Source organism: Camelus ferus, chromosome 25, assembly GCF_009834535.1.
Source record: "Camelus ferus isolate YT-003-E chromosome 25, BCGSAC_Cfer_1.0, whole genome shotgun sequence".
Taxonomy (NCBI): domain Eukaryota; kingdom Metazoa; phylum Chordata; class Mammalia; order Artiodactyla; family Camelidae; genus Camelus; species Camelus ferus.
The window spans coordinates 32,301,613-32,321,188 of NC_045720.1; the positions used below are offsets into that span (position 1 = coordinate 32,301,613).

Sequence of the window (19,576 nt, forward strand, 5' to 3'; positions counted from 1 at the left end):
TCACAGAATCTCAGAAGAACAGCACCCCTGTCCTCTAAAGACAATTGCTCCACTAAAACCCCAGATATCTCCAGAAGCACAAGCATCCGTGTGTAGGTGTGGTATCTTCTCTCAGGTGGGACTGAGAGGCCCCCTGAGATGGCCTGTCGGGTCTCTGTGGGTAGCCAGTCTGCTCAGCAGCCCACGTGGATGATGGAGTTGACAGACTGAGGGTGACGCTGGGCCAGGGAGGCTGCTCTGGAGGCAGGCATAGAGGTGTTGGGGGGAGGGTCGCAAGAAGGGCTGAGGGACTGAGAGGCAGAGACTTGGATGAGTTGTCCACATGGATGGGAGGTCACCTGGGATGATGACAAATGTGCTAGAGGGGAAGACTGTAAGCCAGGGGCCGGAGCCTTCAATTCCATGGGAGAGAGAGGCGGCGCTTGGCAGATGCAGGATGCCCTGTACCTGGGTGCAGTGTGCTCTGCCCACCTGGGCAGCCTGGAGCTGAAGCCCAGCCCACACTCCACTCAAAGAGCCAGGCGCCCTAGCATGGGGCTGTGTTCACCCATAGGGTAGCTTCAGCCCTGGGTAGATGTCCACGATGAGGCAGGGACAAGGGCATAGTGGGATGGCATGCACCTCAAAGGATGGGGGCTTTTTACAAGAAAGTGGAGGAGAAATAGTCTGGAGTGGCATAAAGGAGGGAGGAGAATGCCACCTGCCTTCTGGCCCCATGAGACCAGATTCCTCTAGTAAATAGTAGTAGTAGTAGTAGTAGTAATAATAATAATAATAATAATAATAATAATAATAATAATAACCAACACAACTAAAGCTTACTGTATTCCAGGCACCATGCTAACTACTCTCCATGTGTAAGCTCATTTAATCCTCACAACAACCTTCTGAGGTAGGTACAATTATTTGCCCAATTTTACATCCAGGAAACCAAGGCACAGAGATCAGGTTGCTGGTTCCAGCTTGAGTAGGTAGTGGTGTTAGGAATCTACCCACCCCCAACTGTCTTGACTCCAGAGTTTGAGCTTCTACCCATGACACTAACATATAAGGTCTGCTTTCCTCCAAAAACAGCTCACAAAACCAAGACATGGAAGCAACCTAAATGTCCATTGACAGATGATTGGATAAACAAGGTGTGGTAAATACACACACACGCACACACACACACACACACACACACACACACACACACACTGGAATACTACTCAGCCATAAAAAAGAATAAAATACGCCATTTGCAGCAACATGGATGGACCTGGAGATTGTCATACTAAGTTAAATTAAGTCAGACAGAGAAAGAAAAATATCATGTGATATAGATCTTAAAAAATGAGACAAATGAACTTATTTACAAAACAGAAACAGATTCACAGACATAGAAAAGAAACTTGTAGTTACCAGGAGGGAAAAGGGTGGGAAGGGATAAATTGGGAGTTCAGGATTTGCAGATACTAACCAGCATACAAAATTAATAAATAGCAAGGTCCTACTGTATGTATAGCACAGGGAACTATATTCGATACCTTTTAATAGTCTGTAATGAAAAAGAACATGAAAAGGAATATATATATGTATGGATCTGAATCACTATGCTGTACACCGGAAATTAACACAACATTGTAAATCAACTATAACTATACCTCAATAAAATGTTTTGAAATAAAATAGTTTGAAAATGCAAACAGGAATCCAAAGCTAAACTTCTTTCAAGACGGAGAAGACCTCAGTTGATTGTGTTTGCTCACGTGGCCCTTTGCCTCCTCCCCACTCCTCCTTACACAACCCCTTGTAGGGCTCAGACAGCGACCTGCTCTCACTTCTGCGTCTTGCCTTCATTACAGGGTTAGCATCCAACGGCAGAGTCCGCTATGTGGTCTGATTAGTTTTGCTGATGCAGAAGTTTGTCGCTGGGCTCCTTTTCCTCTAATTGTTTAAACACGTGAGTGACATATGTGCAGGCTGGTGTCACGGCAGACAGCATGGCCTCGCGGGGAAGAAGCTGTAGCACTTGGACCTGGCTTTGAGACCTCAGACCAGACAGATGCTCAACAAACAGTTACTGAGTGTGGAGCACAGGCCAGGTGCTCTACTGAATGCAGATTGAACAGAAATTCACCAAACCCAGTCCCTTCCCTCTGCACACACGTCTAGATCATACTTCCCAGGTTTCCATGCAGTTAAGTGAGTTATGCCTGAGTTTGGACCATGAAATATGGGTGGAAGTGATGTATGCTCATTCTAGGCCCTGCCCACAAACACCCCCAGACAGGCCTCCCCTTTCTTCTCTCACCAAACATTTTTCAGTTTAGAAATTCCTGCTAGTGGAGCACAGCGGGTTTTAGACAAGTATGTGGTGACTGATGCATTTAACTCTGTGATTTCAAATGCTAATACTTGGAGATCTATTGGTTAGGTGTCGCTGAGACAATCAAAACTAAATTAGCCCTTTTTATACTGCATTCCCTCCAAAATACATTTTTAGAATTGGTTTGGCCAACTAATTGATGATTGAAATAAAATTCCTAAGTATCATTCGTCTCCCATTAAATCAACTACCCTTCCACTATTTACTCCATTTCTACCAATACAAATTCCAAAACAGTTTATCTTGAAGTCTTAGTCCAATTTTATCTCAAACATTTCCTCTGCGTTTCGTAATAAACTTAGTTACTTGACAGCAAACAACTGACAGCCCCATAAAACATTTTGCTGCACAGCAAAGCCTCCTAGATTCTGTGACCTTATGCCATTTTTTTCCCTTTGCTATAATTCTCAGATGAATTATTGCAGTTATTTTTCTTCTGGCTTCCAGGGAGTGTATAAAATATGTAAATAAAATAATAATTAAACACTATTCATCTTGATACAGCTTTCTCAAGAACTCCAGACATCTCCAGGGAAGCATTATAAAATATGAGACAAGAGCTGGACGGATCAGCTGAAGCCAGACAGAATTCCTAAGTGTTTGGAAGCTTATGTATCCACATCACTCTTATTTAAAAGATGATCGTGGTGTTAGAACAGGGGGTCAGAATTCCTCGGGGCTCCATTAAGTTCTCAGTGTCCTGGCCGTGAACAGGTCAAATAACGTCAACCATCAAATGAGAGTAATTCTAACAGGAAAGCAAGAATAAAAGGGACTTTGAATAAGATTTTTCACATCCAAAGCAAAATGTTATTTTTTATTTGAGAAAAGGAATTTCTTTAGACCTTGACCATCATGATTTGTCCTCTTCCTGGAATTTGGTGGCTTTGTAGCTCTGCCTACCCAGCTTTCTGCTCACAAAGGGTTCCCTGGTGAGAGTTCTTTTCTTTCTTTCCTTTTTTTTTTTTAATTGAAGTATAGTTGGTTTACAATGTTGTATTAGGTGCAGGTGCACAGCAAAGTGATTCACTTACATATGTATATATATGTAAAATAATTTTTTACAGATTCTTTTCCATTATAGTTTATTGCAAGATATTGAATATAGTTCCCTCTGCTATACAGTAGGACCTTGTTGTTTATCTATTTTATATGTAGTAGTGTGTATCTGTTAATCCCAAAGTCTTACTAATTTATCCCTGCCCCCCTTCCCCTATGGTAACCATAAGTTTGTTTTCTATGTCTGCAAGTCTGTTTCTATTCTGTAAATAAATGCACTTGTATCATTTTTTAAAGATTCCATATATAAGAGATATGATATGATATTTGTCTTTCTCTGTCTTACTTCACTTAGTATGACAATCCGTGTTGCTGCAAATGGTATGACTTCGTTCTTTTCTATGGCTGAGTGTGGTGTGATTTCTGAGTGAGTGGCTCTCGTCTCAATGTGAGGTAATCCAGGGCCGCCCCGCGTCTTCGTCCCTACCACCACAGTTCTCACCTGGAGTCCTGCAGCAGCCTTGGGGTGACCAGCTATCCCTGTTGGCCAGGGGCAGTGGATGGAGAGAGAGGTTCCCAGCTTGCAGAACTCCCGGTGCTAAAATTGGAAAAGTCCCGGGCAAACCAGGAAGAATCAGTCACCCTGAGCAGCCTCCTACATGGTCTCCTTGCATTCAGCTAGCTTCCGCCTCTGATCTGTTTTCCACAGAACAGCCAGAAAGTTCAGGCCAATCCAGTCCCATCACTCCCACGCTGGAAGTCCTTTGACGGCATCCTAGCATCATTAAAGCTAAGCCCCTTAACCGGGTGTTGAAGGTCTTCTTTATGGTTCTGCCCCTGCTGTCTCCGTGGCTTCCTCACTCATCTCCACCCCGCCTCCCGGGCCCTCCCCGGCTCCAGGGGGCTGCGTTGGGTTGGAGGCTCGGCACTTCCTTCCCCCCAGCATGAGACACCCCTCCCATCCCCAGGCCTCTTCACTCACCCTGGTTCCCGGAACCCAATACTCTTCACCTCTTTGTTTTGTCTGCCCACGTCCCGCCTTTGATGTTACCTCCCCAGGCCAGCCTTCGCTGATTTACCCTATTTGAGTTAGGCTTCTTTATCATTCAGGATGATTTTTGGCTACTCAGTGCAGAGGCCTGACTACTGTGGCTTAACAGGGCAGAAATTCGATTTCTCTCTCCTGTGAACTGAGTGTGGAGATAGATGGCCCAGGGCTGTTTGGCAGCTTTGCAGTCATGGGGACCCAGGCTCCTCTCTGTAACCCCATCCTAGCATGGGTCCCCTCATGGTCCAGGCTGACTGTCCCAGTCATCAGTCCACCCTACAGGCGAAATGTTTTAAATTTTGTATTTGTCTAGTTGGCATCCATTAATCACTAGATTAAACTAACGGCCGAGTTGTTTGCGTCTCCCCTGTGATCCAGAGCCTAGACGCTGAGCCACTTCCTTTATCTCGCTCTCCCACGCCAAGCCAACATTTCCCTTGCCCTAATCAGCCCAGGGCCAGGCGCCAGACAACGAAGGAGAGCCCTAGGCCCCAAAGCCCGCTGGAATTGTTCAAGGGGCCAACCCTCAGCTTGCTTTTCCCCCGGAAAACACAATAAAGGCTGCAGCCTGTGCTTTCCCCTTGCTCCTGCTTCTGCGTCCCGACCGAAACTGGTGCTTCCCCACAGGGCCCTGTGGGGCACGGTGAGCCCCCTCCTGTTGGGAATTGTAAGTAATAAGTTCTTCCAACAGCATCAGTCTCTCCACCTCATCACTCGGTCCCCTTTATAAATTCAGACCCAGACACAGTCACAGAGTGAGTCAGAACCCTTTCAGCAGCCTCCCCCGGCATCCGTAACTGCAGGTACGGCCATACATAGTCTGCTCCCCACGGCTAGCTCTGGGGGCGGCTGGGAGGGGGCAGCGTTGTCCCACTCAATCAGTGCTCCATCATGATGACTCATGCTCCCCGGCCCTCTCTGCCCTTCCTGTGCTGGCATTTACCCTCCTGGCCACCTGTTACCTGCTTACTTGGGTGGTGTCTCTGAGGGCGAGTTGGTGAGATGAGACGTTGATTTGCCAGGGCTCCTTGTTGCCTCTTGTCTCCCTGCACTCAACACAGAGCCTTGCGCACGGCAGGTGCTCAGTGCTGCAAGAGGAAACTGGGACCATTAGCTGTTAAGTTAGGAACAGAGGCGACACATGTCTGCATGGTTAGCTTAGGCACGCTGTCTTTGTAACACGAGCAGCACCTTTGACATGGATCCATTTGTTTGTGTGGTCATTGGAAAAAAATTATTTTGAGCACCTGAATCAGGCTAATTACTAGTTCTAGGTGTCAGCGATACAGCAGTGAGCCACGCAGACGTGACTGTTTATCCAGTACTATGTTTAGAATAAATTCCTGGCAGCAGATCTAAGCCCTGCTGGGCTCTCCTTCCTTTTTCCTTCAGAGTTTAATTCTGTGCTTTTTACAGTAACTATTCAATAAATCTCAGTCAAGCCGCTAGTTGAAACAAGAAGGACAAGAGTGGGAGATTTTAAATGTCTTCATTATCATCCCAATTTCCTCTTTAAAACGTTCCTTGGCCATGCTTCCCTTTTAAGTGTTATAGCCCTAAAGACATGAACAATTGGATAATAAGGGCTGGATATAAATTCTAATTCTCTTTCCTGGAATGTATCTTGGTTACACTCTGTACTGTTTCCCTTTGATCTTTGGAGATTGTAGAAATTTACACAGAACAGATTTTTAGAGTGAGTGGAGCCACACAGCATCACAAATACGATTTTTCCCTGGTCCCAGGTTTTAGATTTAAGGCCTGGTATGGCATGAAAGCCCCCAGCCACCATCAACTCTCTACAGATTCTTCAAAGACATTTTTCCTAAACCTGATATCTGAGAAAACAAACTCACATCCAATTAGTTATTGGAATAAAAATAATATTTTTCTAGTTTTTAGTCATATGTATACATTTAAAAAAGGTTTTCCTCTGCTCACCTGCCTTTCTTTTGGGGGGGGAGTCAGAAATTAGGTTTATTTCTTTCTTCATTTTTAGAGGAGGTACTGGGGATTGAACCCAGGACCTTGTGCATGCTAAGCATGCACTCAACCACTAAGCTGCATTTCCCTCCTCACCTGCCTTTCTTCTTTTTCTTCCCCTCACCTGCCTTTCTTATGGTAATAGTGACAGGAATGAATTAAACCAGTGTGTCCTAACTTGGGGGTCTCTCAGACAATATATTACCAGTTTAATGGTGTCAATGCAATGGAATATAAAACATGAACTTGAATCTCTTAAACAAGATACTGCCATTTTGATTAATTAATGTCAGTACAGCGAGGTCTAAACACAAAATTGTTTCTTTTGCTCCATCCATGCCTTCCTTCACCCATTTGTGTTGCATCTTCCTTTCCTGTCCCTTAGAGACGTCCCAGAAAGAGTTCACCATTTCACAGTCATTTTCTGTGATACAAGCCCAGGGCTGTTTATAGCTCCTGTTTAAACTATGCTCCTTGTTCCCTCCACTTGCTGCTGTCTCCACCCCGGAACTCACCAGGCTTACGGTGTAGGGATGTGGAGGTAGATAGAGCTTATTCTGTGTTTTCTTCTCTTTCCTATTTCACCGCGAATGGAGGAGGGGGCTTCTGGTCTACCTCGGAGGCTTCCCTGCTCTTCTGTACTTCAGTTTCCTGGGTACATTAGGGTAGCCAGCTGGGAGAGATAGGTTCTAGGTCTTTTTCTAACTGCCTGCTGTCCTCTCTTGGGGGTTGTGATGGTTAATTTTATGTGTCACGTTGGCTACGCTATGGTGCCCAGTTCTCTGGTCAAACACAAGTCTAGATGTTGCTGTGAAGGCGATTTTTATATGTGATGAACCCTGAGTACACTTTGAATAAAGCAGATTACCCTCCCTAATGTGGACGGAATTCATCCAATCACTGGAAGGTCTTAAGAGCAGAGACTTCCACAAGAGGAAGAATTCTGCTTCCATACTGTCTTTGCACTCAAGACTGCAGCATTGACTTCTGTAGGGTTTCTAGCCTGCCAGCCTGCTCTGCAGATTTCAGACTTGCCACCTCCCAAAACTGCATGAGCCAATTCCTTCAAATAAATCCCTCTCTCTCAGAAATGAGCTATCAAGCCATGAAGAGGCATGGAGGAACTTAAATTCATATCACTAAGTGAAAGAAGCCAATCAGAAAAGGCTACATACTGCATGATTCTAACTCTACGATGCCTGGAAATGGCAAAACTATGGGGACAGTAAAAATATCAGTGGTTGCCCGGGGTTTGGGGGTGGGGAATGAGTACACAGAGCACAGAGGATTTTTAGGGGTGTTAGAATACTCTGTAGGATACCATAATGGTGGTTCCATGTCATTGTACATTTCTCCAAACCCATAGAATGTACAACACCAGCATGAACCCTAAGATAAACTATGGACTTTGGGTGATAATGATGTGTCCCTTGTCCTCCCTCAGCCAATGTGCCACACTGGTAGGAGGTGTTGATAATAAGGAAGTCTCTATGTGTGGGGGGGCAGGAAGGATATGGGAAATCTTTGTCCCTTCTGTTCAATTGTGTTCTGAACAAAAAACATCTCTGAAAAAAAAGGAAGTCTTAATTTAAAGAATTATTTTAAAAGCATGTATATGTATATATGTGTCTATTTCCCCTAAAGGCCTTCAACTGATTGCATGTGGCCCACCCACACTGTTATACACACACACACATACCTGACAAGAGTTTTCTCTGCTTCTCTGCCATCACTGACTGGTCTGTGTCAGCGGCCTCTGTGTGCAGTGCAGGCACCCAGATCTTCAGAAGAGTTTCTCTTGGAGCCCCTCTTCATCTGGCTGGGGTGGTGGTGAAGGACCTCTTTTGTCTGCCTCCCAAAGAGGGCAGGAGAGCCTCAGTGCTCTGCTCTGAGCCAACTGTGTTCTACTCTTGTGACTCTTCCCAACTCCCCTCCCCAGTCTTCTTGGGTGAGGGTCGGGGATTGATGAGATGGAAGGTAGGGACCAGGACGGTGCCTGATGATGACAGTTCTCTCTAGAACATGTGGTACTTAATGCCCCTTGGTCCTCATCTGGAGGCCTCAGCAGTTGCTTCCTCAGTGGAAGTCAACTCAAATCAGTTACAGTGAGTTTCCAGGATGCATCGGGCATTCCTTGAAGGAAAAAAAAAAGAGTTCCAAGTCCAGATGAGTCTGGGGACAACTAAGTGAAAATGAGGTAAACCCTTTTTTTTTTTTTTAAATTGCAGTGTTTCTCTGAAGCTCTAGTATGCTTGTGTGATTGGCAAACTTCTGAGGGAGGAAACAGTGTTCTGGAATTCCTAGACTTTGACTCTGGAACACAATTTTGAGACTCAACTAGCATCTCACAGAACACCTGCCGGGGAAATACTGAGTTAGCAAGATGGCTGAGACGCTCGTTCTGTTCCTTGGTCCTTCACAGCTGCACAGCCTCTCTGGGATTTGGGACCATTAAGTTCTTGAGCTTTTGAGAGCACCTGAGATAACACACATAAAGCACTTGCTCTAGACTAGATGGTCCACACATGACCGCTATTAATAGGGATAAGATCTGGGATTCCTGGACGTGGAATCAACTCACAACCTGTCTGACCATCAGTAAGCATATTTTACTGATGGTGCTTCTGCAGCGAGAACAGTCAAATGTGTGATGTGCTCGTAAGTCCAAATTCTGAGCTGTGTTTAAAAACCATTCTGCTATAATCACTAGTTTTCCATGTTTCAAAATTGGTATGTGGAGGAAATCTGGTGTATTTCCAAGAAGATGTGAACAGTTTTTATACTGGCCAAGTTAACTTTAAGGAGATTGGTGCAGGCACAGAGAGTAGGTTAAATAGTAGAAAACTCAATTTCCTATCACAAACATGCAATGAGTAAACACAATTTCCTACAACAAACAAACAAGGAAAGCCAGATGTGACAAGCCCTGAAATAAGATGGCTGAGATAAAATTAGACTGCTTCTGTCCTCTGCTCAGCCCCTGTTCTGAGGTGGTGGGAGGGGACAGTGTGGGGGCGTTTTGTTCCTTCCTGTGAGGGAGGTTGAGAAATAAATGCCTTGTGATCATCATTCAAAAATCTTCTCAGACCAGAGTTTGCCCAAATATGACAAAGTCTCATTATCTTTCCTTTTATGCCTTAGAGACAGTACAGACTGACTGAAAAATTAGTGTTTTTTGTTATTTTGCAAAAACACCACCACCTCATATTTTATGTGATTTATGTGATGAAATATTTTATTTTGGACTCCATATCGACATCACGACCAATGTTGACGGCGTTACATGGTGTCGATGTTAAAAGCCATGTAACATTTAACTGTCAGAGTTCAAAGCTTCCTGCAAATAAAATATTTAAATTTACGATGATAACATACAGAGTATGTATACACTTTCCAAGAAGGCTTTTACCCTCAACTGACCACTGGTTATATTGTTAATGAATTCAAGGTGTCTCACTTGTAATGGTCTCCAGCCCTTTAGCCTTACCTGGATCAGCTTTCTCTTCCCACGGTCTAACATCAGAACTCTTTCAAGGATTCTCCATCTCTCAAGGATGTGGCTGTTAAAATCTTGTTGTTCTTTCGCCAGAAAAAAGAAAAAAAAGAGAAACAAAGAATCTTGTGTTCTTGACTTTAATCAAGCCTCTTTCAAAGAATTTGGCTTTATTTATTTATTACTGTGGTAAGAACCCAACATGAAATCTGCCCTGTTCACAAAATTTTAGGTGCACAACACAGGATGGCTGACTTGGGCACACTGCTGCGTACAGAGCATCTCCAGCTCTTACTCATCTTGTGTGGCTGAAACTTCGTCCTGCTGAACAACTGCTCCCCATCTCCTCCTCCCTCAGCCCCTGACACCCACCATTCTGCTCTCGGTTTCTATGAATTTATTTTAGATTTCTCATGGGAGTGGAATCATGCAGTATTGTCCTTCTGTGACAGGTTTATCTTTTTTTTTTTTTTTTTTTTGATTCAACAGTGCTTAACATTTCACCATGAAAAAGTATCTTTGTTACTTTTTCTAATACCCTAATGACCACGGTCACTCCAGAGCTCACTGGCTTCACCGCAGTTTTTAGCAGCTACCTCTAGGGTGCCTGAGGAGATGGCTATCCGGAATTTTGTGTTCACTTCAGTTATTTCTGACGTAATCAAGCTCTAGGGGATAACAAAGCAAATCCACCACCCCGCAGGTGGATTTCCTGGTCTGTTGTGCAGCAGCAAATTCTAATGGGGAGGCCAGAGCTTACCTGGGTCTAAAGCAAATTTAGTTTTACGAAAACACCTGATTTTCAATAGGATTTGAACTTATTTGCACATCAGCCCTTATTTTAAAAATTTTGCTTTGGGGGAATTGGTATATAGACACTCTGGAAAACAGTTTAGCAGTTTGTTACCAAGTGAAACATTGTATGAAATCATCATACAATGCAGCAATTTCACTCCTGAGCATTTATCACAGATGAATGAAAACTTGTGTTCACACAAAATACGTACAGGAAGATTCACCGCAGCTTTATTCGTAACAGTGCAAATCTGGAAACAATCCAAATGCCCTCTACGGATGGACGAATTGTTAAATAAACTGCGTACGTACCTGCCACAGAATGCTACAGTACAACCACAATAGGAATAAACTGTTGATACAGTAGTTTGGACGGATCTGAAGGGAATTATGCTGAGTGAAAAAAGCTAATCCCCAGATGTGCACGCCGTATGATTCCATTTACATAACATTCTTGAAATGACAAAATCATAAAGATAAAGAACAGATTACATGTTGCTGTGGGTTAGGGCTGGGGAGGGGCTGAGGAAAGTGTGTGTGATTGTGAGAGGGGGCTGTTGTGCATCTTCACTGGTGCTGATTACATGAATCTACAAGTGATTAAATTGTATGGTATGAAACACACACACAAGAGCCCCTAAAATGGATGAAATCTGAATAAGATGGTGGATCCTACCAACCAAGTCCGTCTCCCACTTGCGCTGCTGTACCAGAGTTTTTGCAAGAGAGTGCCTTTGTGGGAAACTGGTGAAGGGGTCTGGATTACTTCTTACAACTGCATATGCATCTACAATTCTCTCAAAACAAAAAGCATTTAACTGGAAAAAAAAAAAGGCTTTGCTTATAGAGTTAAATGTATTGCAGGGCAAGCAATTCTTCTGACTCAATAAACTATTAAAAAGGAAAGAAAGTTTTCATCAGTTCCTATTGAGGAACGGCAGACGATGCCAAAGAGAACTGAAGGCATCAGGAAAGTTATAAATTACTTCTGTTCTTGAGCAAGCGGTTGGGCATCAGTGTCCTCGGGAAGTCAGTGCAAGGATAAGAGCAGCCTGTAATGAAAGCAACCTAGATAAATTCTCAATCATTGCTAAAAATGAGCTTTTAATGACCTTTCTTATGCTTTGAGCTCAGAATTGAGCTCTGGAATTAACGCAAGTCCAGACTGCAGACATCAGCAAATTTCTGTGTTTAGACGTTAACAGTTATTCTTGTCACACTTAAACAACATCTATCCAGCAAACGGCTCTGCTATTTCTACTGTGTGGGTGTCACTGTGGGGGTGCAGAAGGGTGATAGACAGAGAAGATCTCAAAGGATGTATAGGAGTCCCCTGAGGAAGACAGGGCAGCGGTGATACGGAGTGAGATGGATACAGGTGCAGGACAGGTCCGGATGTAGGTCAGAGCAGCGCAGAGGGAGAAGGGGATAGTCTGTGTGTGTGCGCGCGCGCGCGCGCGTGTGTGTGTGTATGAAAGAATTAGGGATGAGGACTGAGGAGATCAGGAAAGGATTCCCAGAGATTTAAACTGATCTTGAAGCAATTGCCTGTATGGTTTTTTAAAATTAGACAATAAATTGAATAATAAATTTGGTCCCTCAGTTGCACTCGCCACATTTTAAGGGCTCAAGAGTCTCATGTGGCTAGTGGCTGCCGTATTTGGCAGCACCAATATAGGACATTTCTTCCACTGAGAAAGTTCTGTAGGGCTGTGCTTGCCTGGAATTTGAGTGTGTGTGGACAGGGAAGGGTACTCCAGGCGGAGCAGGCAAAGAGCAGTCAGGACGGGCTGTGTGCAGGGGAGGTGGAGGTGAAAGGTAGACTGGACTCTAGGAAGCGGATTGTGGAGGGCCTGAGTGGAAGGTTCGGGAGTAGGAGGAACAGCACCTTCCTTGGTTCATTTAGCTGTCTATGCCGGTGATGTGGACATAGAGATTTTCCTTCTCTCTGCAGCCGCATAGAACCCCATCCTCGAATGTCACGTAAATTATTCAAACAGCACCTCTCGATGGATATCTGGGCTGTTCCCAGGCTTTCATTTGACGAGGAATGCCTACTGTCTAGGACATTTTGTATTTTAGGTGATGGCCTCTTTTTGGGGGGAGGCGGGAAATTAGGTTTATTAATTTAATTAATTTTTAAAAATGGAAGTACTGTGGATTGAACCCAGGACCTCGTGCAGGCTAAGCATGCGCTCTACCACCGAGCTACCCCCACCCCTCATTTTCCATCTTTGATCAGCACTGAATTTGTTGGTTGTCTTTCTACATTGTTTATACTGGCTTTTGTTTTTGCCACGTGAGTTGTCTTTATTTTCATATAGTCGAGCTTTATCAATCTTTTTTCATTGCATCTGGATTTTAAGTCATGGTTAGAAGGCTTTTCTCATCCACATTAGATAGGAATTCATCCATGTTCTCTTTAATACTTGGATAGTGTAAAGAAAAAAATGTTTCCTGCCATTCCAGTTGTCCAAGGATCAAGATATTAGCCACTGCAGCTGCCCACTGACAGTGCACCTGAGGGGAATTCAGGATGGAGGAAAACAGGAAACCTTCTGTGTGATCCAGATTACGTTATACTAATAGTTTTAATGTGTCCTCTGTTATTTTCAAACTGTTTGTCTCTCTCTGCTGTACTATGACCCTGTTGTTACAGCCATGTGACTTGTATCCTGTCTGTTCTAGAAGATTGTTGTCTTTTGCATGATCTGATATGTAACCAGACCTCCAAGAGAATTAATGATGGGCTAAACGTCTTGAGGTAATTGGTCATATATATATATAGATATCTATCTATCTATCTATCTATCTATCTATCTATATATAGCTCTCTATGAAATTAATTGTAAGAGTGCAACTCTCTAGATATGGGAAGAAGGAACAAGGGGAAGACACTTCCCGGATCATAATAGACTTGTCAGAGAGATGATGCAGAGAATTTTGGGTTATTAACAAGGTCTAATGCAGATGTAGCACAGGAATGGCCTGTCACTGAGATCCTCGCCTGACCTAGGACTAAGCGTTCCTAGGGGCCATGGGACAAATTGGTCCTTAAATGTCTCCCAAACCTTGGTTGAATTTATGACCAACAGGGGGCACTGTTAAAAAAAAAAAAAAAAAAGCCTTGCCTGCTATTTCAATTCTACAGGGATCAAACCATTAGCCATTGCCGACAAAGCATCTGAGGGGATGAAGGAAAACAGGAAACATTCTGTGCTTCAGATATATGGCCCCTAGGTAAGATGCGGGGAAAAATTTCAAGGACTTCAGATTCCCATACATACAAAAGCACTAAAATTATTAACTTGAGATGTCTGTTCTTTACTTATATACTGAAGTAAAAACTGGTGAAATCTGAATAAAATCTGTCAATTATACCAATAGGGTCTATTTTCTGGTTTGGATACTGTACTGTAGCTGTGTAAGAGGTTACAGTTGGGAGGCAGAGTGAGGACTTTGACTATTTTTGCAACTTTGATGAATCTATAACTATTTTGAAATAAAGCATTTAAAAAGTTAAAAAAACTGTATACAGTATACACGTCTATCTTCACAAGGAACCCTCACCCTAAGCAAAATACATGCTGCTCTTCTGAATCCTGGGGGAAGCTCCTTTCGAGAAAAGAGCTTTGCTGTCCTCCTTCCTTGTGGAAAGGCTGCCATGTAAAGTGTGCACTGCGTAACCCTGGGGCCACCATTCATGTTCAGACTCACTGTGCCTGTGCGCATTTATTACAACTCCCCACCAGGTAGCAGTGGACTGACTTGAGGAAGCAGCACCAGTGAGGCTGCCGTGACACCTCTCCAAGCAAGACTAGGCTCTGTTCCCCAGTCCCCTAGCCAGCGCCAGCACCACAAAGGACCTGTGCCAAGTTGGGGCACGTGAGAGTAGCCATTTTCATCCACGCCCCCACCCCCCACCCCCCTTGATCCTGTTACAGAAGAACAACAAAAGTCAAGCTCGCCCCCAATCCCCTATTGGTAATGTTCTATTTCTTAAGCAGAACGGTGGTTTCAGAGGTGTTCATTTTATTATGCTCTGTAATTTACGTACATGTTACATATATTCATTCATTTTGAATGCTTTGATACAATAAAAAAGGAAAGCACACATACAAGTAAGAATGCCATTATCACGGTGATCAACTTGAATCCTTAAAGTTCTCTTCAAACTAGCCTATTCAGAAAGCTCAGTAATGTTCATTATTACTAGGTTGGCAGCAAACATCTTACAGTGTAGCTCATATACCTGTCTTGATGCTAGGGTTAGAAAGCTTTCTTTTTAGGTATTTAGAATATTAGTAGCGTCTTTTAATTTTTTAAAAAGATTATACACCAGGGTAACGCTATTGAAACTTGTTGGAATCTATACGTGCCATGCAGGTGTGATAGCAGGGCTACTAAATTTCTTTAAGCCTCCAGGTCTCTAGAACTTAATGCAGTCATTGAGCGGCAGAAATTTCTTCCAGAATGTTACATCTAAGTTGAAACATTATTAGCTGCTACTCTGAGCAGTACCCGAGATTTCAAATTTTCTGCTCAACTGGAAAAGCTAAAACCTGACCCTAAAAGTGATGCTGCATGGGTATGGCACATACACAATGTATGTCAACCCTGCGACAGAGACTGCTGGCTGTTCCTGATACCCAATTCTCGGCTGCTTTCTCAGCGATGAATCCTGAAATGTTAATTTGCCCCATGACAGCCCAGGATAAAGACTATTATTTCCCACCCCTCTTTGGAGCTAGTAGGATCAAGTGATTAAGTTTTGGTTGATAAGCTTGTGTGGTATGGATAACTTGTAACAAGTGTTCTCAAATGAAGAGGGCAGAAATGCCGGTGGGAGGTTTCCACTGGCGCAGCTGTCTGCAGCTGTGCCATGAACGCCGCGCGCTGAGAATGGGGAAGTGCAACATGGAAGGACCCTGACGCCTGGCCCTGCAGAGTGTCAGAGTAGCCCTGTGCTGCCTTCCCAGGCTTTTCCACGCGAGACAAATAAACTTCTATTTTAAGACATTACTGTTTAGGGACACAGCCAGTACTAATACATAATGCTAAGCTTGAGTTTAATTTCCTTAACTTCAAAGGTCGATACAAGTGACATACTGCACCTGGTGGCAGTTACACCTACTGATGCTAAGATGATGTCAGATGGCAGCTGTTTCCCAGAGAGAACAGTGTCACAAACTGGGACATTTCAAGAGATGCTTCATTCTAAAAATCTGACTTCCCAGTGGCAAAGCCTACAAGTGCCTATGGTTTCAGAGCATCAAGAACAATTGAAACATCTAGAACCTATGGTTTAGAAACATCAAGAACATCAAAAAGAAACTGCCTTTAGACTAGCTTAGGATGCAAAATGACTGTGAAGTCCCCTCCCATAAGAGAACTATCACGAGCAATTTAAACAAAACGAAAATGGTTTGTTTTATTTACAATACTCAATGCATTTTACAAATAACATATTTGCATTCCCTAAGTCTTTTGGAAAGTAATTCCAGTTTGTGCAATGAGTTTACAGGAAAATCTTAAGATATCTATTAGACATCTTAAATCTAAATTCTGAATTTTGAAAGATACTTCATACTATATTCATAGAGGACTGTTTTTAATTAAGAAAAACTAAACTCTGTAGTTAAATATTGCCCTTCAATATCTTTAACCCAAGTACAAACTGGATTAGCCTATGAAATAATACCGTTAGATTCAGATGAGTTATTCCCACCACCCACCCAGTAAAACGCATGCATAAAGTAAACACAGTCAATTACAGTAATGACAGTTTATTTCAATACTTGTTTTTGGACTCTCTCAACTGTTGTTTTGTTCAATTCAGAATACAGAGAGGTAGGATTCCAGTCCGGGGAAATCCTAACCCACTACTCCCTGCACCAGAACAGGGAAGGATTTTCAGTAAGTCGTGTGGAGACAGGTCAGGATAGGGAGAGTTTAAAGCAGTTTCTCCAGGAGGCCTTGTTTGCTAATCAGAACAAGGGTCCTCTCCAGGCCTGACAAAGCCTGAAGGGATCACTCATCTCCCTACTGGGGGTTTGGGGAGCATCTAATCCAAGCCTCTGAAGGACCACAGGTCCTCCCCTCCGGAATCACTATCTTGATTTTAGTGCCTTCTGAGTTGATGTTGGAAAACAGTTCTCCTGTTCAGATGCTAGAAACTGCTTTCATGTCACATGAAACACTTATGAACAAGTGAAGAGCAATGAACAATGATACTTTAATTGTGCAAGAGTCTGCACCTCATGCATGTGTAAGAGAATGAATTTCTTAATTTTATCACTCATAGCTGCCATCTCTTAAAACATAAAATCCATGCCCTGGCTCTAGAGCCAGAGAGAAGGGACAGGTATCTCCATCCTGGATCCACCCAATTTAGCAGTGCACTTCTCCACCTTCACACCAAATCTCCCGTCAGAAGACAGCGTGGTGTCTCTAACACCTGGCGCTGGTGGCTGAATGAGAGATACTAGGCTGGAGAAAGAAAGTCTGAGATTTGACAGAGCCAACACAATTCTAAGAGAAAGAAATGGTGAGGTAGAGTTGAGAGAGTTCAATTAAATTTTCTGAGCGTCGGTCTTTTGGCACATTCTAAAATGACTATTCAATCCTCCTTTGTGATGCCTTTCCAAAGTGCTGCAACGTAGGAATCCTTGGATCTCTTTAGGAAGCATCTGTATAAAGCTAACAGTACAGTCATTTGAAGAAGTTCACTCCTGGCACTTCAGCTTACTTACCCCAATATTGAAGCAATAAAAACAATGCTATCCATTTGCTGAATTTATTTAAACAAATCAATTTAGAAATATCATAGAATTAAACAAAACTTCTGACATGTAAACATACTGCCATGTTCCTGAAACAGATGTTAACACCTGATAAAAGTTAATAATCGCTTGTTAGGAAAGCTGTCCATTAATAAGGCCAGTCTTCAGCAAAACTAAAACCATTTTGTTTCTTGAGCTTTCCTAGCGTGACAATGCAATACTATCAAACCACAATCAAATATAATGAAGACAGGATTGGATGGGTAGATCAGTACCATTGGTTACAGCTGTTAAACAGTTGCATTCTTGGCGCCACAGAAGAACAATTAAGCCAATCACATCAAATAAATCATGGCTTTTTTCTTTATCACAATTCACTAAGTGATGTTAATTATGGTCCTTGTCAAACACGTTTGGTAGAGGCTATTTACAGTGTACATGGCTGAGCATGCACTATTTATAGTTACAAAGATACCTGCCAGTTTATTACAATAGAATTACACAGTGCCTGAAAATGGTGAAACATCTCACACATCATTTAAATCAATACGGTTTCAAGCAGAAAACGTTCCTTATTTGATCACAATTGCAATAATTACATGAAAATTCTTATAAAAACACGAATCCCCTTCAAGAAATTGATGCATATTCTACGCACTACAGGTTAAGGCAGTAAAAAAATGTATTCCTGATAACTGGAGGTCTTGACAATGTCAATTAAAGCTGTCTGACTCTAGTTTTTCATTCTTCATCATATACTCAAAGTTCTGTATAACTAGTTTGTGAAAGATTTCATTTTTGAAGCCAAAAAAGTATTAGTAATGAAGAAGAGTTGACGCTGGAAAAAAGTAATTGCTAGGGAAAGGAAAAATGTAAGTTGGATTTTGCCTCAAAGTTTTCAAATCATAAACGAAAGCATTATTTGTGAGTCTGAGCTTTAAAAGTATAAAACAAATACATATAGTTTATCTTTCTTAACTTAAAATATACTGTACTTTGAACACTTCAAGTAAAGTAAGACTATCAAAAATAACTTCATAAGCCATAAAAGTGTCAACTGCATTTTGAATGTTTTAAGAACTTTTAAAAAACTGTAAACTAAACCATGACAGTTTAGTTAAACAAATGATAAATGACTTTTTATTTGCACTTGTGATTCCTTTAATACAAATTGCTACCAACAAATATGTAAAGATATGGCAGATTATGCATTTGATCAAAGCACTTTGATTTAAGCATAAAACAGATTCAAATGGTTAGAGTTCCGTGCATAAGATCCAAGAAGCTGCCCACTGTTTTGTAGGCGCCCCTCTCTCATCAGAATCCTTTATTCCTCAGCTGCAGATGAGACAGGGCACAATCTGTTGTAAACAGGGCACTGCTGTAAAACCAGGATAATATTCTTAAATTGAGATCGTTCTTGTTAAATTGAAAAGACTTTCCCCAAGTGTCTTCCAGCACTGTAGTATATTCTGCTGACCTCTTAATTTCATAAATTAACTTTCCTTTGATTCCATTTTTATGGTGGTTGTATTCACAGTTTTGTTTTAAAAATTGGTTTAAATTTATATAAAACTCTGTACATGTTCACAAATTATTGCATAAACAGCATAATTTCAAGACAGTGTTTGCAAACACATGTCCAATTCAGAAAAAAAAAAATTCACGTTTCCCGTCTGGCTTTTTTCTTCTTTTTTATTTGTTTGGGAGATTCCCAACTAGTTTCAGACTTGGCTAAAAAGAAGGAAAAAAAAAAAGAAAAAAAGAGAAGAAAGTTAGGAGGATAGTAATTACTGTTGTTTCGAAAATATAAAAGTAGTATCAACTAAAAAATATGCCTCGAAATCCACCAGTAACGCCTCAAATTTATGATTATGTTTTCAAGCTCTAGTTACATGTTTTTAGGTTATCCTCTGGCTGCCTTCCTCTTTCCCTTTCAATCCCAATTACTTGGTTTAACCATACACATATTTCATCAGTTTTGATCTAGAAAAACTATCATTTAATATGACTCAACCTAAGTAATAAAAGTGAAAAGAGGTAAAATGAACAGTACAGGTAGCTGAAGGGAGAAAAGGGAGGAAAAAGGGCACAGAACAATTTGTAGT

The 19,576-nt window shown here is 42.2% G+C and overlaps 1 protein-coding gene across 5 annotated transcripts in view; it reads right to left on the bottom strand.

Moving 5' to 3' along the window:
- Positions 1-16,091: 16,091 nt before the first annotated feature.
- Positions 16,092-19,576, bottom strand: part of MTDH (metadherin) — a 51,810-nt gene continuing 48,325 nt past the window's right edge. For all 5 annotated transcript variants that reach the window (XM_032468045.1, XM_032468047.1, XM_032468048.1 and 2 more), the window contains one exon: positions 16,092-19,202. In XM_032468045.1, the coding sequence (XP_032323936.1) occupies positions 19,132-19,202 (71 nt within the window). In that variant the 3' untranslated portion in view covers positions 16,092-19,131. The remainder of the gene's footprint in view (positions 19,203-19,576) is intronic.